Source organism: Echeneis naucrates, chromosome 9, assembly GCF_900963305.1.
Source record: "Echeneis naucrates chromosome 9, fEcheNa1.1, whole genome shotgun sequence".
Classification (NCBI taxonomy): domain Eukaryota; kingdom Metazoa; phylum Chordata; class Actinopteri; order Carangiformes; family Echeneidae; genus Echeneis; species Echeneis naucrates.
Genome location: NC_042519.1, coordinates 2,892,988 through 2,918,272, shown reverse-complemented (window position 1 = coordinate 2,918,272; position 25,285 = coordinate 2,892,988). Strand labels below are relative to the sequence as shown.

General features: G+C 39.2%; 1 protein-coding gene across 7 annotated transcripts in view; it reads left to right on the top strand.

The window, feature by feature from the left end:
• The window catches only part of abca2 (ATP-binding cassette, sub-family A (ABC1), member 2), a 68,596-nt gene that overhangs the window by 9,899 nt on the left and 33,412 nt on the right, over positions 1-25,285 (top strand). For 4 of the 7 annotated variants that reach the window (XM_029511368.1, XM_029511369.1, XM_029511370.1 and 1 more), the window contains exons 2-17: positions 3,620-3,713; positions 5,412-5,414; positions 8,655-8,766; positions 9,641-9,804; positions 10,862-10,983; positions 12,521-12,634; positions 15,273-15,494; positions 16,794-17,170; positions 17,626-17,785; positions 18,865-18,993; positions 19,181-19,348; positions 20,600-20,696; positions 21,777-21,950; positions 23,109-23,211; positions 23,366-23,480; positions 24,443-24,633. In XM_029511368.1, coding sequence (XP_029367228.1) covers positions 3,620-3,713; positions 5,412-5,414; positions 8,655-8,766; positions 9,641-9,804; positions 10,862-10,983; positions 12,521-12,634; positions 15,273-15,494; positions 16,794-17,170; positions 17,626-17,785; positions 18,865-18,993; positions 19,181-19,348; positions 20,600-20,696; positions 21,777-21,950; positions 23,109-23,211; positions 23,366-23,480; positions 24,443-24,633 — 2,345 coding nt within the window. Of the gene's footprint in view, positions 1-3,619; positions 3,714-5,409; positions 5,493-8,654; positions 8,767-9,640; positions 9,805-10,861; positions 10,984-12,520; positions 12,635-15,272; positions 15,495-16,793; positions 17,171-17,625; positions 17,786-18,864; positions 18,994-19,180; positions 19,349-20,599; positions 20,697-21,776; positions 21,951-23,108; positions 23,212-23,365; positions 23,481-24,442; positions 24,634-25,285 lie in introns of those variants that run through there. The other 3 variants (XM_029511367.1, XM_029511372.1, XM_029511371.1) reach the window with 3 other exon arrangements.

Sequence of the window (25,285 nt, the reverse complement as noted above, 5' to 3'; positions counted from 1 at the left end):
AACTGAAAACCTGACCTAACTTTAGTTTATATCTGGTCTTATTATTTTTGGTGTTTGGTCCTTTTTTACAACCAATCAGTTTTAAGTATTGAATCATATTAGTTACTTTTTCAAGTCATCTTAAAAATATGTTATTATGATTATATACTCATGTTACCTTTTTTGTGTACAGAACTTATCCATAGCTTTTATCATCACCATGTCAACATACCAGTTGCCAATATGTTGAAGGGGGGCTAGGGGTAGACTCATGGGGGTAGTGGCCTGGTGTGATATGTTCTGTCTATCCATTTCCTCGACTTTGCTTAATGAACATGGAGCACTGACATAACAAACAAAACTGAGTGGATGTGAACATGAGTGTTCAAAACACTGGTCTGATATATGTAAAACTGTGGTTAGGCAAATGAAATATAATATTGATTTAAAACTACAAAAAATGATAAATTCCCACACTAATGGGAAAACAGGACAAATATTGGCAAACACATAAGCTATGATGAGAGATCATCTGCACAATCCAAGTACAGTTCTATGTTGCCAAATATATTTTAGAGTTTTTTTTTTTTTTTCAGATTTGTATTTTTGTCCATATTATACTGATATGAGAGAGCGAGACAAAAACTATGCCATCTTTCATGGTCAGTTTATTAAGTGTCAACTTCCGTGTGGTGTACTGGTTTCAGTGAGTTGGTGACTAGAGATGATGCAATGAAAAAATGGACATTAGGAAGTGGTTTGTTAGTCCGTTGCACCACATGCACCACAACTAATCCACAAATCCAGCATGCCACACTTACCCCCTCAATTTATTTTGTTCTTATTGACATCAGACATACCTCCTGAATTAATTTTTTTCTTGGACCCTTCCTCTGAGAGTATCACCTTCTTCCTCTAACTTTTTTATTTGGCTGATTTACCAATTGATTTTACAATTTTTCTTGAGCCTTAATAATGTTTCTGAACAGAGAGTTGATCTAGGACTTAGTAACCTATTAAATTTAGAACAAAGAGGGTGGAGTGTGACGTTCATGCATATATGCACTGTGCAGGAGCACTGAAAATGTGTGTGGAATCTGCTGTTTCATACACCTGAATTTCTTGGTGGGAGGCAGCTTTGCATCTTTGTGTATTTGAAATGTTTCATTATGATTAACACGCAGGTCCTTACATAGAAAGCGCTAGGTAAGCCAGCAGATTTGTTAGCCTGTGGACATCCTGGGCCAAATGGTACAGAGTAAGCATTGGTCTGGAGCTGGTGGTTTGTCCTAGGCTGTGTTCCCAGGTGTAAACGGTCCTATTAATCCTTCAAACCAAATTCAATTCAATTCAAGAAACTTTATTTGTGTCCAGGGGCAATTTAAAATGACCCTTGAAAATAGATTTCTCTTACTTGAAGTAGTAGACATAAACAAGAGCACAAGAACACAGAAGTAGTACAAGACAGACTGAAGACATTATAGAATTATGATTTGAATGCTTCTCTTTTTTCTATAGAACACAACATGCAGACATCTCAAGAGGTCAAGAAACCAACATCTGCAAGAGGGCAAACTCTATAGAAAATATATCTTGATGTAATTTTTTACCAATCAAAACCTAGATTTTGACCTTTTTATGTGTGTGTCTGGTTGGAGTTTGTCCACCCTCTCACACACTGTGACTCTGTAAGTCTCAAACATTGGGTCCATTGTAATTCTGAGATGCCAATCTCCAAATGATGAATAATAGTGAATGAGTGTGTGGTGCCGCAGTGCGCCTTGTTTACATGTTAGAATAGTGAATATGTGATTGTTGACAGATAATACAGTCTTTGTTTGGTTATGAGTCAATGTGTTTATTGACATGTGGATATGTACAAAGTTTCTTTTATGAAATAATGACTTTTTAAAGTGAAGCTGTTCACTGTGGACATATCCCAATAGCCTTAGTATTGTGAGGCTACTGGAACCTCCTCAATTTTAGTTGTCTGTCTCTGCCCCAGCTCTTCAAATTTAGCACAACCATTCCCTGAAAGATGAACAGCTCAAACTTTGATATTCAAAGTTCATAATCATGGTGAACTTGTGAAGGTTCGGCATTGAGTCCACTTGACCAAAACTTATTGGACCAATTCAATGATTATAAACATCATGTGGATGTAATTTGACATTAGTTTGAGTGATGAGCCAGACAACTCTGAGCCTTTAATTCTAGTTTTCACTTCACTGCAACTGTAGCACCAGGCTCTTTAGCTAAGCCTCACTGCTTCTGTTTTATGTGGAATATAATACTAATGCATGAATCAAACATGTAACTGTATCAGAACTGACCAATTATAAGTACTGTTGTGATGTCAAAAGTTAAACCAGATGTGTAAACCATTCAGGATTAAGGATTCAAAGTGGTATGAAGTAGACAGAAAGTGGAAAGATTGATATTTATAGGCTTGAAGACTAAAGCAGATAGATTCAGATAGATTAGATTTAGTCTGAGCCATTTACTTCAAATTACCTGATAAATATTTGTGACAGTTGGATAGACTGAATCACTGATCATCTGTTGTGGACAGGACATTTAAACACAATGACTTTACTATATGAATTATTATTATTTTTGTAATTTTAATATTACATTAAAATGTCAACACTACGTGCAGCAACAACTGTTATTCAACACTGAAATTTGGTGGTATGTAGATTGTGACGTCATTTACACAAAATGTAACAACTTTTGTTCATGTTTTGGTTAATTTATCAGAGAATATTGACCACTGCTGGCATGATTCATGAACATCACAGGCTTCTGCCATCTTAACTCAATAATGGGGCTGATGCCACATTATTAGTCTACAGCATGTAGATTTTTGTGCGTATTTAATACACAAAAAAACTTTATCTTTAAATATGAAAATAATAGCTTCTCTCCTCTCCTCTGCTCTTTCCTATCCTCTCCTCTCCTGCTTTGTCCTGTCCTGTCCTACCCTGTCTCCTCTTCTCTCCTCTCCTCTCCCCTCCAGTAGCCTAAATGTGATTTATGAACAACTTGTTCAGGCAGTCTGCTGGCTGTGTCCAGTTGAGTGGCTGGCTAATTAAAATATTAGGTGTAGACAGTATATGACATGAAAGACAGAAAGCACGAAAAGGAACACTGCTTAGATGTGGTGTTAATCTACCTGTCTTTATGGCAGTAGACAGGCAATAGACAATTAGTCTTTAATTTAATAAGTTGGCTTGAATAGACTGACACAATTGCATTTGCAGATGTGTCACTGTCCATTTAAAGGGACCAGTGGGCTTTTATTTGTAAAGAATACACTACACATCCTTTTTAAAATGTCTGCCATGATGGAAAAGTTTTGGGAGTGGCAGTAAGAATTTTGCATGTTCAGCAGACTGCACATCCTTCACACTCCACACACACCTTAATTCCTCTCTGATGAAATTATGTAATGCAACAATACACAACCTCTGCGCTAATCCACAAGCAGGGAGATGGGAACTGGCACGCTGAGTTTCATGGCAGAGAACCTTTAAAAAAGTAACCTTGCAGCAGGATAGCTGAGCTGAAACTGAATTTCTTTGCTGAGGTTTTATTGAAAATGCAACACAATTAAGTCTTCTGTCCTTTTTCTATGCAGTGGGTGCTGGCCTTTGAAATCTTCATCCCGCTGGTCCTGTTCTTCATCCTCCTGGGTCTGAGGCAGAAGAAACCAGCGATTCCTGTGAAGGAAGGTAGGCAGACACTCAAATGGAAAAAAAACAGCAGAGGGACTAGAGTTTTGTGTAGTCGAAAGGATCATTCTGGTTTAGTGCTATCAATTAACATCCATCTAAAGATTTTCTTTCTATTGCAGTAATTATACTATTTAGACTGGCAATGGTGCTATCATTACTTGTTAAAGACTGAAAGGACTTGGTCACTTTCAGTTTTGCCCCAATGATGGATTATTGTATTTAAATATAGCAGTTAAAGTAAATACCTGCTGTGTGAATGTGACTGAAATTCAAGTGATATTCTGTATTTTCCTCTGATGTTTTCCAAATACGCAGAGCTAAACTTCCAACAAATGTGTCCTACTATTAAAAAAGATAAAAAAAATTAAATAAAAATAATAGATACCCATAAAATATGTAAAACACAATACTCTTTTAATTCTATAAAAATATATTCTATATTCAGATATCACAATATAGACTTGGAGGCATGACTCAATAAGTGGGACATATTTGCAAGATTAATTCATGTCTTTGTGATGTAAAACCAAAGGCAAAAACAATTTGTTATAATGAAGACTTTGTTACACAAAAGACGATCAAGCAATCTAACAGCGGGCTGCAAGAAGTGGCTTTAAGTGTGTGGACTGTGTTATGGGCCTAGCCTAGAGGAACCAGAACCACACACGATAGAAAGCACCCGCCCTTCCCACTCCCAAGAAAGACAGCCAACATCAAGGTCAAAGGACAAAATAGCTGTTTTTATTTAGTTTCTGAAGTGAGCAATGCCAAAACAACAAACAAAACTCATAACAACTCTGAAACGCAGAAAGAGTTATTTTCTATTTCGGATGCAAACAATTGTTTTACTTCCATCCGTTCTCCTTATTGTGGCAGTTTAATTAGTAATTCATCTTCGCATGAAACATGTTAAAATTAACTGTATTTGTTCTAACTTTTAATTTTCCAAATTATATTTCATTATATTTCATTGATTTGCAATCCATCAAAATACCAATGCCATTTTGTGCACCCTCATTTGAATCAACCTCCATTCCTTTGTTCCTCTGCTCACACTTTTGCAATTCGAGGACAAAAACATTACAAGGTTGGGGAAACACCAAACTTAGATTGGGGTATGCACCAGCCTGGGGGAAGCTTGGTACCTAATTACTTGGTTTCATCAACAGTGATGGCTGCAAGACAGTCAGGTGGAAAAGAATAAATCCATATTGCTCAAAGGCAACACTGAGCAACTGAGGCAAGCGTGAGTTGAGGGGAGGGATTGTGGAGGACTGCACTGGCCTACTACATTTTCTCCACAGTCACTTGCATTATGAGTTTTAAATATAGAAAACAAACACTGCTGACTCAGATCAGCCTGAACTTCTTTGAAGTCATAGACACTTTACATAGTTATGTGTATTACACTGCATGCATTTTAAAGAAAAAGATTATTGTCCGTGCCCCTGTTATGTTTTGTTTCCCACTATTATGATATTTTCTTTAATCTTTAGCTGTGTTGCACTGTCCTTTGTTAGTTTTTGCATATTTTAGTTGGCTCTCAGTAAACTACAGTTGCCTGTAGCACCCATTGTATTTTGATATTTTTCGTCTTTGTTCTTTATGTCACCTCTGTCTTTGTTTCTGTCTTTCTGGCTGTTTTTCTTTCTTCCCTGTGCATGATGCATGTTCTCCACATGTTGGATGGACCAGTCTGTAAGTGTCATCATCACCATCACAGCATTTTATGGATGTGAACTGAACTTAACCAGAATGAGTTCACTCTCTTCTGAGGTTGTCTTTGCTTTACATGATCACAAAACCCTAAATTACTACATCTCGCGAAGATCATATATGAGAGCGTGCACATTTCAGTTGGCTGCAGTTATTTTCTTTTATGTTTTATGAATATGTAGTAGCATAATCAAGTAATAACAACCATTACTGTGAAATAACAGTGTTTGTATTTGGACAGCCACAGTCCAAAATTGGAAAAAATTTAAAAAACAGTCGCTCCAATTTGTGGACTGTAAAAGTGGACATTACTTACAGGTTTGTAAAGTAAAACCAGTGCTGAAGAGTCTTAAACCTGTTTAAAACTGTTTGTAAAAAGAAGTCAGGGTGTATTGAAGTTGGCTTTCTCAGAAAGCTCTGCCATGAACTAAGTTTGACAAACCACAGAAGGAATGAACTGTTTGGTTTTCAACTGTCACTATCACAACTGTAATAGACTGTTCTGTTTCTCATTGATGTGGAAGAGCTGTCCAAAAACAGTTTGACAGAGAACAACACACATGTTCTATATGAATACAGAATATGCATTGATCCAACATTATGACTGCCTTCCTAATATCCCATAATATACCACTTCACCTGTCAGAGGTCTTGATGTTATCTTTGATCGGTGTATGAACATATATATGTGGTAGCAGTCAGAAGTTTGGATACACTTTCCTATTCATTTGGATGGGAAGCTGTGTCCAAAATTTTGACTGCTACGGTATGTCTAATATTTTCCAGAAATTGGGCTACACAGAAAGCGAAAACCTTTTCATTGCATTATTTATTTAGCGGTTTACAAACAACTAACAGGCCATCACTACATTGTGTTTATCTTCAGTGACCTAAAATTGAGTGAATTCATAGGATATTTCTACGTCTTGTGAATTCAGATGTGCAGTGTCTCCCTATATGTGTCTTGATGTGTGTTTTTTGTGTCTGTGTGTATAATTGTTGGGCATAGTGTCTCTAACACTTATTGAGTGTCTAAACAACTGGCTTGATTTAATGAATGGCTGCTTATTCCAAATAATTCTTGTTCCATTCAGCAGGTTGTGCACATTAAGCTTTCTCTCTACTGCTTGTTTTGAACGTAACAATGGATTCTGACCTGTGTTTAACATCTTGATTTGATAACCTTTCTTCTCAGCTTGTTGGTTAGAGAGGACATATGTCAATGAACTGATTAAATGGACATCCTTCTCTGTGCCTCACAACCTACTTCCATTGATCAAACTCCCTGTAACATTGTACATCACTGAATTATCACTCAATAATTTGTCCATAAAATTTGTATTATTAATGGTTATAAGTTCTAAATCAAGATAAGACAGATTTGGATTTGGCTAATGACAGTGGGGTTTCTGTGGATTTACACTAGGATTGTAAATGCTGTCAATTCAGGTTTAGTTTGTCCTCCAGGTTTAAATTCATGAGCCTACTGTACTCAATTGCTTCAACCACTTTAATATGTTGAAAAAGAGAAGATATATACCTCATAAATGTGGTACAGATTTAACAACAACCTAGCAAAGTTTGTTAAGGCATACACAGCAGTACACAAAATGCAATTTAAATTATGTGCAGGGCAATTGTTTTGTAGTTTTCTTTTAGAGTGATTTAAAGTGCACAATGACTTACTTACTTTTAGTAATAGGGCCTTATGTTGTACTTGAAGATATTTTTGTGTCGTAGTAGGTTAATGTAGTGAAGAAAGAAATCAGACTTATACGTAGATTTATTTAATCAAGAAAGAGACTCAATGACATCAAATATCCCTTTATTGGAATGCACTGGCAACAGCAGATAGAGTAATGTAAAATTGAGAAAACCTAGATTACTGTACAGAACACTACTTTGTCTCCAGACAAGAGGGCAAAGACACAGCTGATGTTGGCCTTTTTGGGGTGAAGCAGTGGTGCTATATGTTGACAAGCACTCATGGAGGGCTTGTGATTTGGATGCTGATAGGAAGCGCTTTCTGCTTGTTTGGTCTTTCTGCCCAGGGCAAGTGTGGCACAGTCAATACATGAATGCAGTCCAAGTTGACTCTTGCCAGTGTGGGCCCGTATGCAGTGAACTGATCAATTCGTGTGTCATCAGCTCCAAATAGACAGGGATTTGTTCTAGGTTGAAGTCAAATCTGAGACTTGTGCAGATGGATATCACAAACTCAGGATTAAGGAAAAATTCCACTAAACTTGGCAGTTTCTGAGCCATTATGGTGAAGGCTATTCCAATTTCTCAACTGCACAACAATATGCCAAGAAGAAAGATGATTCAACAGCAACATGCAGCTATAATGACAAAGCTTCCTTGTCTATCTCCAACAAACCATGACAATTCATGTTTATGGCTCCCAAGCATTCCTGAAGGGTTTGGTGTTAATAACTTCAAAGTGAACACACACTTGTAACTGCATCTATGGTTGAATTAATAATGAATGATTCATTAATACTTTTAATGATTAGCTAATAAGCAAACCTATTCAGATTGCACAACATTCATATTCTGTTCATATAAAATATTAGCTTTAACCATGTGAAATATATACATAAATAGTTTAGATATCACTACACTGCTAATTATTATTATTATTGTAGAAGCAGCTGTGATTGTGCACCAGAAAGGACTCTGCACCTTTCTTCTGTTTCTCAGATAGCGATAGGTGGAGAATATGGATGATATGAGAGGGAGAAAGTGAGCTGGAGGACAATAGAAGTGTTTTGGTGGGTGGATGTACAGGACCCACACTCACAGACAAGCCTTAGCAGCGCAGTTACCATGGAAACATTGAGCTACTAACAGGAGCTGAAGTTTATTTTTTTCCTGCCAACATTCATTGATGGATTTGACAAAACATCGAAGGCACTTTTTCTGATAAAAGGTCTGTGACATGCCTCTCTGGCCCCTGCTGTGCTGGCTTTCAGGTGGCTAGGCTGAACTCTTTCCTCCTTTCTAACTCAAACACTGAATTTGTCTCTGCTCTCCATTTCACATTGTCCTGTTTGGCGCCCTGATTTTCTGTCCATGATAATCCCTCCGCCTATTGAGCCGCCCTTTTTTTTTTTTTCATCTTTATCATCTGTATTCACTTGCCATCCTTCTGTCAATCTCTGCCCCATCCTCTTCCTTTGTCAATGGTTTTGTCTTTGGTGTTTTCTCCCTCATGTCCAGCCTTTTACAGTGCAGCCCCACTCACTTCAGCTGGCATCATTCCTATCATGCAGTCGCTGTGCCCAGATGGACAAAGGGACGAATTTGGTTTCCTGCAGTACAAGAACTCCACGTGCGTAGGTTTTGTTATTTATCTCATAACTTGTTTGAACTATTCCTGCATATTTTGGTTTAGTTCCTTTGCAAACTACATCCCCTGATAACGGAGAAGAAGACAGTGCAAACTAGAGTAATTTCACACAGTTTAGTGAAATTTGTTGATTTTTGGAACTATTTCTAATATAATCCATAGTGATAAATCTATAATAATCCATAACCTAAAATGTACCACAGACAGATGGAGGAAAAAAACAGGGATTATTGGGATTAATTGTAAATGTATATTTGTATATACTCTTGTTAAATGTAAGAGATATTTTGGTAAGTATGCTTAGTTGAGGGCATGCTGTTGGTGGCATGTAGGTGGCAGGTTCGGTTCCTGGGCCTGGGGTCTTTCTGTGTGCATGTGGGTTTCCTCCTATGATCCAAAGACATGCATGTTTAGGTTAATTGGTGACTCTAAATTGTCTGCAGCGCTGAGTGTGAGTGGTGGTGGTGACCTAAACACAAAGACTGAAAACGAGAAAAAAATATAACAGCACATATGAGAAATAATGTTAGTGAACTCTTTTGATGGATCTTGTTTCCTTCACACAGAGTCAGATGAGCTGTCCCTCTGTGTGACTGGTTTAGTTCTTGTTTAACTTTCAGCATGGTTCCCAGGGAAATATTGAGATTCTTAAAGAATGCTGTCCTCATTTCTTCCCCTGTTTCTTCCCATCCTTTCTCTTCTTCCTTTTACCCACTTCACCTACTTCCTCAATCTTTTTATACTTTTTTTTTCCACTTACTCTTCTATGCCTGGGTGTATTCTTATTATGTAAACTCAAAATTCTTTTCATTAGGACATAAGATTAACATCAGATGTCTGACTCTCCCTCTGTCAGTGTGACCCAGTTACTGGAACGAATCAGTGAAGTGGTTGAACAAAATCGACTCTTCACGTCTGAGCGACCCGGTTTGGGCCAAGAGCTGGAGTCATTGCAGCAGCACATAGAGAGTCTCAGCTCTACCTCTTTACCACCAGACTACAACTTCAGCAACAGCCAAGGTCTGACACATGCCCAATATTTAGCTGAATTGTTTAAGTGATGACTTTGGCTACTAAGTTTCTGTTACTTCAGGATGTAACAGTTTTTGTCTTCTTTTCCGCCTGCTGATGTGAAAGTTTTCAGCTGTCAAACAGTAATCAGTGCTGTTGATGTGGGCACAGCAGAGGAAAGAGACATGTAGCTGTAGGTCACGTAGTTTATGATTTTAAGCCATTAACTATGTTAGCATAATGCCTTTTCTTGGTTGGATGAATATCAAAAATGTACCAACACTAACTGACCACGATGCTGGTGTTGTCATGTTGTCTGCTGTCTGTCATGTTGTCACTTCTATGCCCTTAAAATTCAGAGTAAGCTGAGATTGCATTGATTCACACTGCAATTTTAAGTGATGCAATTAACCATGCAGATGAGAGATTGTGGAGTGCTGGTATATGTTATGGGGCAATATTAAAGAAAAAAATTGCAGCTTCTGGCATATCTAAATGTATTTTAATTACAGCTGAGGGTCAATTCAGTCAATTCTTAGGTTGGCTTTCAACTGTGAGCAACAGAGATCAGAGTCAAGGTAGAATTATATTACAATGAAGATTATTAGATTAGATTACACCCTACAATTAGATTATGGAAAAAACAATGATTACAATTCTTTTATTAGTCTTATTTTTAAATCAGATAAAATCATTGCAATCATAAATTAAGAAACTGACCTGCAATGGTAATATAGAAGATTATTAAAATAGAAAATTAGCCTTTTTCATATTATGATATGCAAACACACACTACTCCAGACTGAACAGTAGAAGTCATTAGTTAACAATGTAATAATCTGCCTGCCATAACTTTAAACTGCACTCATTTGTTGTGTAGATGTCACTTTTATTGGGAGATGACTGAAATTAATCATTTCATTAATAAAGTATGCACCCATTTACTGAAAGGTGCATTTTGAATACTATTATATGTAATTGAGTGTGTGCATGCCTGTGTGCGTGTGTGCTTGTGTACCTTTGTCGGAGTGTATGTGTGTTATGCTGTGCCCTCTCTTCAAAACAGGTTTGACACTTGCCAGTGTGCTGAAAAGCCAGTCAGCTTTTCATCAGTTCCTGGTGAAGAACCTCTCTCTGTCCGATGCCTCAACCAACTTCCTGCTTAACATCCCCATCAGCGTCAAGGAGGTGGCTTTTAAAAACACTCAGACTTACTTTACTGTCTGTTCTGCTCACATACCTCCTCATCACTCCAGACTCATGTGAACTCTTTGCATAATATTTGATCTTTTTTGATTTCAGATGAATGTTTTAGCTTTTATTTCACCACTTGCTCATCAACCAACCATTTGTTTACATAAAATAAACTGCACACTCACAAATCCAGTAGCCAAATTGTCTTTGTTTATGTAGGTTTATTTGTTCAAATTTGAAAATGAAAACATTGTATCCTCAGGCTGCCCCATTTTCGGATAATTTTAGGGAAAATCTTAAGAGTGTTGTCGTCACGATTGTCTAATGCTGAAGATGTTTATTTAAGATTTGTTAATCAGAGAGAAGGAGTAGGAGTCATCACTTCAGTGTTCGTGCTTGAGCATGTCTTTGGAGAGTTCTATATACTCGAGAGATAACTCTATAAACCTAAAACTCCATAATTAGTCAAATACACCAAGAAGAGGGAGAAGACGTTGGAGATGGGTGTGATAGTGTGACTACACTATTGGTTCATTAGTAGTGACTATAAATAAGCACACATGATTATATCTGCCAATGTGCTGATTCTGAGAACACAGAGACACTTGTTACTGACAGTCCAGAATCTGCTTTTTTTGGCGCTGGCACAGTTACAATCAGCCCATAGCTGTATCTGGAGGAGCCACCTGAGTGTCTCAGAGCCTGTAAGATTTAATGCAGGAGCTGAGGCATCAGGACCTAGGCCTCACAGTGACCTCTGACCTGTGACCCCTCTAATGAAGTTACTCATCAGTTGGACAAGAGAAAACTCCCTCACTGATATTAAATGAACGAAATTCGTTTGTCCAGATGACTGTATTAGCTCAAAAAACAACCTGTATTCACATTAACATTCCTAAAACACAAAACCATCTTCACTGAGCCTGCACGAGTTGGTGTAAACAAGGCATGTCTTGTCTACTCTCCCTTGGTCTCACCTGATTAGTTGCAGAAAGCGTCACAAATGAGGAATAAGACAGCTGTTCCATTAACTTTCAGAATTTCACTAACATGAGCAGCTACAAAGACAACAAGGTCATTGGTGTCCCAAACAGGGAACAAATAGACTACAAAGCATGGTTACCTTGTGAATATTAGACTTTAAACATAATCAGGACAGAGTACAGAGCAGGCCAGATCCTCCTCAGCTCCCACCTCTCCTCCAAATATGGTTACTACCGGTGTTAGAAAACCAAGATGGTAGATGGAGGCTTGAAAGTGGCAGTTCACGGACACATGAGAGACATTATGGTGTCTTAACACTCAGTCCCAATCACATATTAAATGAAAGAGATTCCAGATGTTGTAGGGCTCCAAAACATTCATATCATTGAGGGGGGAAAAAAATCATGCTCATTCACTTTTATCTGTTAGAACATCTGCAAACATCATTGCTTCAGAGTTCCATCTGTCAGCTGATGCGAATGATTTCCCTTTTTAAACGTTTGGTGCATGTTTTATGTTTTATGGTTTCTGTGTTTGTGTGTTTTAGGTGAACAGTCTCATCTTTGATACATCTGTCAGAAATGTAGGAAGGATGCAAAGTTGGAATCAGGGAGCAGAAGATGCCAGACAAAAACCTGAGGATAGAATTCTTCATCTAGAAGTAAGTTCATATTTCTAGGTTTACACCCGTCAGAAAACCACGGTCCAGTTTGGTCCGCCCACTACCACGGTCCACCCCTCATTGAACTGCCACTTTACTGTTGTGAAAAGGTTTGGGCACCTGAATGATCCTAGCAGCTATGTTGTGTGAGTCAGGCTAAGAGTAGTTTCAAGTCTCCTTATGAAAGTAAAAGAAGGCAGGACATTGAGCTAGGCTTGGGGTTGGGCTTGTATGCCTAAGGGGCCTGTGCATTGTGGTTTGGGTAGCAGTCATGGGCAGACACCAGGACTACCCAATCCCCGGGCAAGAATTCTGGCTATCAGGACATGGAGGGTCACCTTGCTCAGGGGGAAGGAGCCTGAACTAGTGCGGCAGATTGAGCAGTACCGGCTAGAGATAGCCAGGCTCACCTCCACACACAACCTGGGCTGTGGAACCAAAATCCTTGAGAAAGTTTGGACTCTCTTTGACTCTGGAGTTTCCCCCATCAGGAGGGCTGGTGTTGGCTTTCTTACAGCCATGTGCTGGCGTTCTCCCTGGTGAATGAGGGGTTTGCTTCCCTGCACCATAGGGTTGCACTTTAAGTCTCTAGATGCTGTAGAGCTGTCTTGGCTGACACATGTCTACAGCATTGTGTTGCAGTGAGGGACAGTGCCTCTGAACTGGACGACACAGGTTTTAAGAAGGGAGGGGAAGTGTGCTTCTATATTATAGGGGGATGACACTCCTCAGCCTCCATGGGAAAGTCTATTCCAGAGTACAGGAGAGAAGATTTGGATGGTAGTTGGTAAGTTTGGTTCACTTTGCTGGCAGTAAGTCAGACCTGTTCTGAGTGCATGTTGGAGGGGAGGACAGGGCTGCTCTCTGTCACTGGTCCTGTTCATTCTTTTATGGTCAGGATTTCTAGGTGTTTCTAGGTGTAGTCAGGAGTTGTGTGGTGTCTGGTTTGCGGATCACAGGATTTAATCTCTGCTTTTTGCAGATGATGTTGTCCTGTTGGTTCCTTCAAGCCAGGACCTTAATATCTACTGTGGAAGTTTGCAGCTGGGTGTGAAGTAGTTGCTGCCTCCAAATCCATAGCCATGGTTCTTGACCGGAACAGGGTGATTTGCACTCTCCAGGTTGCCTCAAGTAGATGAGTTTAAGTGTCCTGGGGTCTTGATAAGGAGTGATGGATGAATTGAGCATGAAAACGGCCGACCAGTCATTGCAGCGGCAGTAGTGATGTGGTCTATCGTGGTGAAAAAGGATCCGAACCGAAAGGCGAAGCTCTCGATTTACCAGGCAGTCTACATTCTTACTCACACCTATAGTCATGAACTTCGGGGCATGACTGAAAGGATAAGATCCTGTATATACGCGACCAAAATGAGTTTCCTTCTCAGTACAGCGTGGCGCTTCCTTAGAAATAGGGAGAGTAACTCTGTCCCTGGGAGGAAGTTGGAGTAGAGCTTCTGCTCCTCCATGTTGAAAGTAGCCAGCCGAGGTGGCTTGGCTCTGCATCAGATGCCTCCTGAGCGCCTCCCGGGTGAGGTATTCCAGGCATGTCCCACCAGGATGAGGCCCCATGGAAGACCCAGGAGACTGTGGAGGGACGATGTCTCTTGGCTGGCCTGGGAATGCCTGCATATTTTCCGGAAGAGCTGGAGGAGGTCTCCAGAGAAAGGGAATTCTGGGCTTCACTGCTTAGCTGCTGCTCTTGCGACCTGGTTGCAGATAGGTGGTAGAAGATGGATGTATGGAGGTCCAGTTTTCCGAGAATTCACTGTATAGATGGAGGACATCACTTGTCAGAGAGCTCCTGCAGAGCTTATAGTCACCATTACCATCTGGCATTGTGTTTCCCTGTTAGAATTTAGGTTTAATGTAACTAATGTAACAACAGTGCAACAGACAAGTTGCTTCTCTCTGCTCTTTGTCACTGTTACGTAGCAATATTTAAGCTGTGAGCTGCTCTATATGATCATCTCCCTTCTAGTCAGACAGAGCTGTGAGACTCCACAGCACTGTAATAGAAATTTTGCAGTGTTTGTCTTCATGGCTTGTTATTGTTACTCTTCAAACACTATTCTTCAAACTGGTTGAGCTAAAATTTAAAGGTAGGATGGAGTCTCAGGTGCGATTTTAACATTTGCTAGAGCTCTTCAATGAAGCATAAACTGACAGCTGTGATGAACAAGCAGCATTCCTGACAGTTACTATACCTTGTGCTGTGGTCCAGGCCACAGGAGCCACCTGCTTGGGGAACATAGTGAAGGCTGCTTTACTTTTACTTTGAAAGAGGCTATTCAATATTATATTCAAATTTGGGTTTGTAAGTAGCAAGTTTGTAAGAGAACTTCCACCATCCCTCATCAACAGGAAGTCAGTCTAGCATTGGGCGCCCTGTATCATGTTGTCATAAGCACTCAGGCCTTTCAATAGATACCAAGTTCTTAGAGAGTGGACAGCAGGAGAAAACTACCGTTAATGTATTATTGTACATTGTCCCATGAGAGTCCAACAGTATGAATGCTTTAAAATAGAGATTGTCTGAAAATACCTTGTGATATTCTCATATTTATACATATATGTGGTTGTTCATGACTCCCCTTTGTCTATGGCAGCAGGCTGTTCAACCTGGCTCTGTCTTCCACAGGAGGTCCTCTTAACTGGGGCTATGCTGGAGACCCTCACCTGTGGTGGGGAGGGGGCCACTGAGCTCAGTAATATCCTTCTTGTGCCTGAGAAGCAGCAGCCGTTGTTGCAGGCCTATCGCAATGCATTGTGCAGTGGAGGGGAGGGTCAAAGGTCAGAGCGCTTCAGGCAGATGAGCCTCGAGTTGAGAGAGCAGATCAACACACAGAGTGTAACTGAGAAGGTACAGCTACAAACAAATCTGCTAAAAGAGAACTAAACAAATAATTATGCAGTACTCATGAATGTTTTGCTTCATATGACACATTGTGTCATTCATTTTGTAAGCAAAGCTCAAAGACAAGAAATCTGATTTTTTTCATTTGAGATGTTGAAAGATGTACATATCTTGTACGTAAAGATAATCCAGACTCATATCATTTTCTCCCTGCATATTTAATTATATTGTAGAATTAAAAATCAAAAACAGGAACGTTCCTTTGCAAGTATTCATGGCCTTTGACAGTGATTACACCTTTGCATCTTCTCAATTCTCTACAAGTTTCCTTTCTGTCAGATCCTCCAAAGAAATGAATATAAATATATTAATAATAATAAAGTAACAGCTTGTTTTACAGGCATTCAATCATAAGCCAGATTCATTTGAACACAGCTAAAACGTTTAATAAGTCAACATGTCAGATACTACTTGTGTATGTGTATTATTAAGTATGGCTAACACCTTCACAAATATATGAACTAGGCCAATGTTTGTGTAGGCTGATAATAATTAAAAAATATTTATAATGTATAAATCATAGACCCATTGACTCCATTATGTACAATATACAACAAAATTCTATTGCAAGTCATATGTGAGGTAATTATAAACCCTGTCCATTAACTAGAGATACAGTCAATTACTGTGAAAAAAACAAACAAATTTTTTTGACAGAGTAAACTACAGAAAGCTCCAAGTTTAGGAACCAACTGCAACTAAAGCCAGTATACCTTTAACTCTGGTTTATTTTATTAACAATTCACTATGCTGTCACTAGTCTTCGGGCTGGTACAAGCAGGCAGGTAGACAGATCCATTACTTTGACTTTAACTTATACATAAATACAAACACAGAAAAACACTCACCTGAAGGCATCAATGTTTCTGTCCAGCAACTTAGTTTTTAGCCTCCCGAATTCATACAGACACAAAGGAGTTCTTAAACCTCATGTAGCACCACTTACCGATTAGTTTTTTATTGAACGGTTGCATAAATTAAAGGTTGATGGTTTTTTGTTTTTCTTCCAAAGGGAGTTACAATTTGCCTAACCCACCCATTCACATAGTCAGAAAACACTAGCAGCAAAATACCATGAATAGCCATTATAAGGTTTTTTAGATTTAATGTTGTGCCCAAGGACAGGAAGATCTGGGGATCAAAACATCTTCTCTGTCTACTGTACATTCCGAGCACACTGTATTTTCACACTAGCTAACCTTCTCCTCCATCTCTTCCTCTCCTCCTCAATCCTCATCACATCAGCTTCATCTGGAGAAACCCAATTCTTGGGCTCCTGCCTCTCAGTCCCATCTCAGTGGCTTATTGAAGGACCTGGCTGACATAGAGCGGCTTCTTAAGGATGTGGATCTGCTCTCTGGTCTAGCCCGCCTGCTACCCAAAGGAGCCTGCACTGGTCGATCTCCAGCATCCTCAACAAACATGACTGGGCCCCTGAACTCCACCACCTGGAGCCCCAACACGACTGACATCCCCAGAGAGGAGGGGGAAAAAGGATCAGAGGGAGGGGGAAGGCCAAAAGGAGAGAAAGGAAAGGAGCAAGCAGAGAATCCTCATTCTCAGTTTTCAGCTTTTGTACAACTGTGGGCTGGACTGCAGCCAATTCTGTGTGGGAACAACAGGTGAGTAAGACAAAAGTTTTGTTTTACTCGTTCCCAGCACCTGCAACTTCATCAGGCTGTTGCAGAATAAACTGCACTGACCTGCTGATTTTCTGCTAAATTTGAGTCCACCTCGTTCTAAATGTTCGAAACAACCACAGTGCATGTTTTTTGCAGCAAAACCAAGAGGAGGCTTCTGTTATGCTTGAAACAGATACAGATGTCACAGTGTTTTCGCACTCAGCATAGTTATACCAACATATAATTTTCCCATCACAGATGAAAGCAATCCCACCAGATTTTTTTAGGGGAATTGTATGGTTTACTGTTTCTCATTTCATCAAACTCTTTGTCTATCGAACACTTCTTGTCAGATAATACTGTTTTGAAAATGCTTAAAAAAAAATAAATAAATTCCCTGTGACCCCAAGGACTGTGGCTGTGTAGCAAACTGTAACCTTTGTTTCTTGCTGCAGGACTATTGAGCCAGAGGCTTTGAAGCAGGGGAATATGAGTTCTTTGGGATTCACCAGCAAAGAACAAAGGAATCTGGGTTTACTGGTTCACTTGATGACTACAAATCCCAAGATACTCTACTCCCCCATTGGCTCTCAAGTGGATAAAGTGATTCAGAAGGTAAGTACACACACTCTATGAGCACAATATTTTTATTGACAAAACTCACTATGGTTAATTTAGTGTGTCTGCATTATGGTGCTTGGTGTAATCTGCCGTGAGTTTATTAGAGTTGTAAAAACTCAAACAATAAGATAAATCATGCTCAATTTAAATTTTTGTAACTAATCAAACTGCAATGATTGGATTCACTAATGGTGCAACAGTAAACCCAGCATATTTTTCAAGCGTAACCTTTCACCCACATATCTGTGATGTGAAATAATGGCAACCTGTCTTGACAATCCTGATCGTAGAGAGAATGAGGAAACTGAATATTCAAAAGGAAGGAAAGTGCATTAACCAACTGAACGCTAAACCGTGCAGTGTTGGTGTAGTTGGTGTATTTAAATAGTTTACACTTATTTAAATTATTATTAATATTTCTTTTCTTTTTCGGCTTTTTCTTTTCCAATTTGGGGTCACCACTTGCATGATTGATACGCCTACAGTTTCTTTATGCTGGATGTCCCTCCTCCCGCAACCCTCCCCATTTGTCCGGGCTTGGGACCGGCACAAGCTTACTGCTGGTTTGGCTGGTTTGAACCCGGGCCTCTGCATGCATTAATCTATTAATTATTAATTAATTATAAACAGATAGTCCCAGTAAAAACAAAGCTCAAGTGCTTGCTAGCTGACCCTTGGCAAATATGATAACTGTCTACTGATTTTATTTACAATGCTGAAAATGGAATGGAAAGGAGTAGTAAACACCACTGCACAAAGAAAACTGAAAGGGCCCTAAGAGGTTCTATCAGCAGCACATCTCCGTTTAGCTTGCTCAGTCATGTACTGCCCAACTTGTTATATTCTCAAAGAGCCATCTGACTATCTGGCTGTGGGAAGTTGGGAAGCAAGTTGAGAATGCTCCCAATTATGCTATCTGTTAGTTATTAGGCACTATGTCAGAAGCTATATAAAACTATTAGTGGGCTAAAGATGAAATCAGTGAATGTAGGAGGATGAGAGATGGATGGAAGAAAGCAGTAGAAAGTGGCCAAACTGATGCAAAAACTTTTTTTTTTTTTTTTTTCACGTAGGCAAATGAGACATTTGCTTTTGTCGGTAACGTGACACACTATACTCGAGTCTGGCTGAACATTTCTGCTCAGCTCAGGACTTTTCTGGAAGAGGGACGGCTACACAGCCACCTGATGTGGCTCCAGCAGGTACACTTCATTATAAATCTTTTTAACATTACTATATCACAGTCAGAAGGTTAACCTTATATTCCTGTGTATTTACTTTTATGTTTATTTCACATTGTGTTCAATTCTTTGCAGTTTGTTGGCTTTTGTGGAGAAGTGATGTTGATTATTTTAAGATTCATTCACTTTCTGTGTCCTCTCTTTCAAGCTGTCCTCAGAGCTCCAGCAGCACCCAAAGATGTTGAATGACACAGACAGCGAGTTGATGCAGGGTCTGATGGAAGGAAACTACAGTCTTACTAACACCTCCACACTGCTGGAGCAACTGGACACCATTGACAACGCTGCCTGTGGCTGGACGCACTTTATGTCTAAGGTCAGTAGGGTGTATAGGCTGATCTTTATAAAATTTGATGACATAAAAACCGGTACAAAGCACCACCTACAGCAGGGTAACTGCCCATGATATGTGTGAGCTATAACACCTAATCACCCCCTGCTACTGGGAGGTCAAGAACACCAGTCAGGGAGCAAGAGAGCCGGGAAATCAAAAGAGCTCAAACTAATGTTGCAGTCGTTGAAGCATCCGGCTCTGGTCTCATTTTGAATACAGACTTAAGAGCAAATTCTAGGATGGATATGATTCCATGTTTGCCTTATTTTAACGTTTTTTTGTAGATATGATACATGCCACATATACATGATTGTCAGTACGAAATCTACAAAAAGATGTCCTGCTATCCTGCTGAGGTGGCTGCCAATAGGAAGTCCAGATTCTAGCAACCTGTGATGGTTTATTTCTTGTCTATCTTTTTCACCTCAATAACATCAAATTACTTAGTTTAGCTTGGGGGCAAGTAAACAAAGGATTGGATTAGTAAATTTTTTCTCATTCCTCTTCTTTCTGTTTTCCTATCCTTATTGGGTGATATATTATTCATTATAATGGAAATATGGCCATATCCAAATAGCAGAAGCAGCTACTTTTTGAAGAACGGGGGAACATGGATGCCTTCTTGGAAAAAATGCTTCTTCTATCTATCTAGTTTTTTTCACAGTAAAAATAAAATTGAAGAGAGTACAAATTGATTCACAAACACAGTCTCTGCCAAAATAATTGAAATATAATTTTATTTCTCTTTTATTTCTCTTACATGTTATGTAAGAGACCTTACATTAAACAAGAGACCTTACATAACATACTAGTTTTTATTTCAATTACTTTATCATCAAACAAACTGAGAAGAAGAAATCAACAGTTTTGAAGCAAACAGCAGCCAGTTGAGATTTATGCAAATCAGGATGATGACAAATCTTCAGGAATTCAGTGAGTACAGCTGACATTCCCAAATTCCTGTGTTTCACAATTCATTTTTTAGTTAGTCTCCAGTTTGTAATAGTCTTGGTATAAATCTAAGGGGAAACGCCCGGTACTATAGAATGCAGTTGCTTCCGATTATTACACTCCACCAATATCAGATGACCACTATTGATTCCACTTTAAAACATGCCAGTGTGGCAGTAACCCAGCACGATGGTTTAATCTTTCTGCTGAGCTTCAGCAGTTTTTCACGTGGCATCATTTCTGCTGTGGAACACTATTTCACTGTTTGCTTTGTGCTTTTAGGTCAGTGTGGATGTCTTCAAGGGCTTCCCTGATGAGGACAGCATTGTCAATTACACCCTGAATCAGGCCTACCAGGACAATGTATCTGTGTTTGCCAGTGAGTCATCAGTATGTGTGAGGTTGTGATCATCACACCTCAGTTTCGGGGTGAATATTATGCCATCAATATTCATACTTTGGTGTATGATTTACTTATGGTACATCTAGCCTGCTCAATGCAGTTGGCAACGGTGCCAGGTGTACCATTTCTTCATGCTATCTTGGGTAGATAGTTACTGTTTTGGTTAGTATAGATCATATTTAAGGGTAGACAACTTTCATCATCATTATTTTGTTATTGTAATAAATGGGCTTTTATGGTTATGGTTAAACAAACAAACAGTGTTTGTTTGAAACCAGGACCAAAGAGCTCTATCTCCAATGTTTTGTTGATGTATCCATCTGCTCCTACCTCGAAATCATGCAGACTGTTTTGTTCTATAACAATGTCATCTGACTTTCTCCTTCATTCCTATCAACTTTACAACCACTTATGGTTGCACCATTTTTGCCACTAGAGATTTAGTTTTGGCATGACAACACTCTCCCTTAATACACAATAAACTAAGGAGTACAATTAATAGTAGAGAAAGCATATATGTTCTTATGCGAACATACATGTCTGTGCAGAGTTAGGCATGTCACACACAAAAATTAATTATACTAGCAAAAGAAAAAACCCCAAACACACAGTAAGAAGGAAAAAACAATTTAATGTGAAACAGCGAGTTTACCACAGCTGTGGAGGTGCCCTGTTGTCTACATGAGCATTATAAATTAAGCACAGACATCTGTAGTTTACTATGTACTATAACGCAGCACGTTGTGAGGGTACCGAAATAAATTTGTGGGCAGGAACCTTCAGCATGTTTTGCTGTGATGTTGTTGTCTATATCTGCCTTGTACATATAGACAATAGCAGATAACATGGTGTATATTATAAACAGACAGCTAAAATCATGATAGAGGCCAATGTGGAAAACTTCTGATGGTCCAGGTAAAAGAAAACAAAGAAAGGGAAGGGAGTGACTGAGAGCAGACATTGATTTCACTTTACTGCTGTTGGCACTGCTTCTTTTTCAACATGCATAATCTGGCCTTGAACCTTGACTGCTTGACTTTATTCTCTTTTCTTCAGGTGTGATCTTCCAGACTAATAGAGATGGGTCCCTGCCACCCCATGTTATGTACAAAATTAGACAAAATTCCAGCTTCACAGAGAAGACAAATGAAATTAGACGGGCCTACTGGCGTCCTGGGCCCAACACTGGGGGAAAATTCTACTTCCTTTATGGTTTCGTTTGGATCCAAGGTCAGTGACTGAAATCTGGTGCTCATAATTGGTGGTGCTAAGTATAGATTTGTGATAAAAGCCAGGGATCAATATTTTTCTAAGCCATCAAATGGCAGACAAGAATATAATCAGGCTTATTTAAGAAATTGATCAATGAAAGTGAACTGAATTTACTTTGTTACTGTTATCATTTGGGGCACCATTGACCAATATAGGGGTGGGTGGTGTGGCAAAAGAATCAGTGATCCTTTTGGTTAGAATCACAGTTCAGTCTTAGTTGTGCATTCTGTTTCCGGCTCAGGTTTCATAGTTAAAATCTTGACTGTAAGTTATAATTGGTATCTTTCCTCTGCTTTTCTTGGATTTATAACAGCCATTGCTATAATTTCCTGACAAATAATGTCAAAATCCATCATAATCCAATGATGTCTTCAGTCCATAACAACTGTTTGTTGGACAGTTACTTTTATATATTTATATATGTTAGTTGCCACTAGGACATGTTGTCATTGAAAGTACATCTCTGTACATCCTCCTGATATTCCTAACCTGTACTGGCAGCCTGTACACCTCAGTAGCAGTGAGTGAGCTTTTGAAGTAAAATATTTACATATAGCATAGCACATTTTCTCAAAAAAGAAAGTTTCAAACTTTCTTGAGCTTTTATGTTGTAGGTAGAATCGCTAAGGAAAGGAAATTATTCTGTGGGTAAGTTGCTGCCACAAATGTTAGAGATCTGTTTTAGCACCAGACACTGAATAATGTTATGCCTTCTAACTAATGGATGACTGTTGTAGCTGTCATTCATTCATTCAAGTGGATACAAAATTCATCAGGTTACAGTACATTTTTATATTTGGACATTTTAACCAAATATAGAAGTGTAAGTCAGATAAATCTTCCACTGAGCTGTGGGTGGCTGGTGTAATTTTGTTTTGCACTTACTGGCCACCGTACTTACATACATATACAATACATTTTCCCACACTCCTGGTGGACTTGCCGCCTCCTAATTGGGCGGTAGTAATTTTAAAACTAGGCCTGGAATCAACACTAATATCACAATGCAATTGATTTTAAACTGTTTTGCACATTATTAAGTCTAATATTTTCATTACTGGTCTTTTATCTCTCTTTCTTTCTTCCTCTCAATCTCTCTCCTTCATACTTCTCCAGATATGATAGAAAGAGCCATCATCAACACATTTGTGGGCCATGATGTAGTAGAGCCTGGCAACTACGTTCAAATGTTCCCCTACCCATGTTATACCAGAGATGAGTAAGAAATGGCCTTTTGTGTTTGCAAATCACATATGTTGAGTGTTTGTCCCAAGGAATAATTTTATAGCGTTTGAAACAATGTGTACTTTGAAATATGTGTATTCTCAGTATTTTACTCTTGTCTAAAACATGCCCTGTTTTTCTTTCTTCAGTTTCCTGTTTGTGATTGAGCACATGATGCCCCTGTGCATGGTGATCTCCTGGGTTTACTCTGTGGCTATGATGATTCAGCACATTGTGGCTGAGAAGGAGCACCGGCTCAAAGAGGTTAGACTGAGTGACTGCATGTATGTCCTGAATGTGGAGGGTCACTCTTGAAATGACTGTCTAGCACACCAGGCTGTAATCTGGTCTTTTGCCCCTGCGCACAGCTTGTGTGTTATTACTAGTTCTATTTTTAGAGGATAAGTCAATATTCTCTATTTTTATGTTTGCCTGCAAATAACAAATGCAGACCCAAAGCAACAGTGAATCTGCCCCACTAAGAAGTGTTGCCTGATTAATCTCTGTGCCACAGAGCTCCATTGTTTCCAAAACTATCAATAATGTATCTGTGCTCCAGGTCACACAGGTGCACTGGGTGGCATGTTCCATCATTACACACAGCATACACCTCCCGCTACCTCAGATAATCTACTCACTGAGTCTTAATGTGCTTTTGTAGATAGTCCCTGGCAAAAGCACAATTTTTACTTGTTTAGCAGTAGTTACGTCCAGATATACTGAGTCATTTTCAAAAATAAAACAAAATGCTTCTCTGTTGTTTTTGAAGATTCAGGTTTTCATTTGGAGCTTGTGGACTAGTCTATGACTAAGAGCGACACGCAAGTTCTCAGGCATTGTTAGATTTGGTATTTTTGCTGAAAATAAGACAAATGTGGCCTTATATGAAGTCTCTCCATCTTATATTTAGTTGTAGTTGCAGTATATATTACAGTACCTTTGAACAGAACTGATAATGCAATTGTATTGGCTCAAACTATGTCATGAAGCTTTTAATGCTTTTGCAGTTTCTACTATAAGAAAAAAGTTACTTTGGCGGCTCAAAATATTGAACCAACAGTTCATATTAGAGACTTTAGAGACTTTATTGTCATTGGAACCAGAGTAAGCGTCAATGAAAGTGCAACTCAGGTAAAAGTAACTTGATAGGGCATGGATCTCATCAAAACAAAACAATTTAAAGGATACAATTAATTTAACATGCAACCTTAATACCCTTTTCTCAGGTGATGAAGATGATGGGACTGAACAATGCAGTCCACTGGGTGGCCTGGTTCATCACTGGCTTTGTTCAGCTGTCCATCTCAGTCACTGCTCTGACGGCAATATTGAAGTATGGACGAGTGCTGCTCCACAGCAACCCCTTCATTATCTGGCTCTTTCTCACCATCTATGCTGTGGCAACCATCATGTTCTGGTGAGATCTCCTCATTCCACTAAACCCCCTTACCCTGATGTCTGTGAAGGTGCTCAGTTTTCCAGATCAGGATAGTCTTCAGTGTTTGAGTTGAAGGAAACTAGGTTTCTTTTTAGGTTCTAGAAGATGTTTCACCACTCATCCAAAAAGCTTCTCCAGGTCTAAAAGCTGATGGTGAACCCCAAGTGTTTCATCTTTAGTCATCACCTTGGAGGTGGTCAGAGTCACAGCCCGTCAACAGCAGTGAGGAGTGAGGGACAGGCTTTTCAGGATACGAATGCTTACATTTTGGACAGAGAAGACAGATGGTTTGAGGGAGGAATAAAGAGCGCCATAACGTCCAACTGGAAAAACAACATCCTCAAAGACAGGTTGTTGGCCTCCAACACAACTATCTGCCATCTGCAATGCAGTCTTGAGAACCCTTCCTTAACTCTGATTCATACCTCATCATGTGCCCCTAATGACTCACATAATGGCAAGGTAGGTCAACAACACTTAGGACCACCTCAAAGTTGGGAGTCCCCATCAGCTTCTAGAATTGAAGAGGTCTTTGGGATTTTCAGGTAAAACATATTGCAAAACTCAAAAAAAAAAAAAAAAAATCCAGTTGACAACTTGCCATGAGTCCCATTCAGTAGTTCTCAAAATG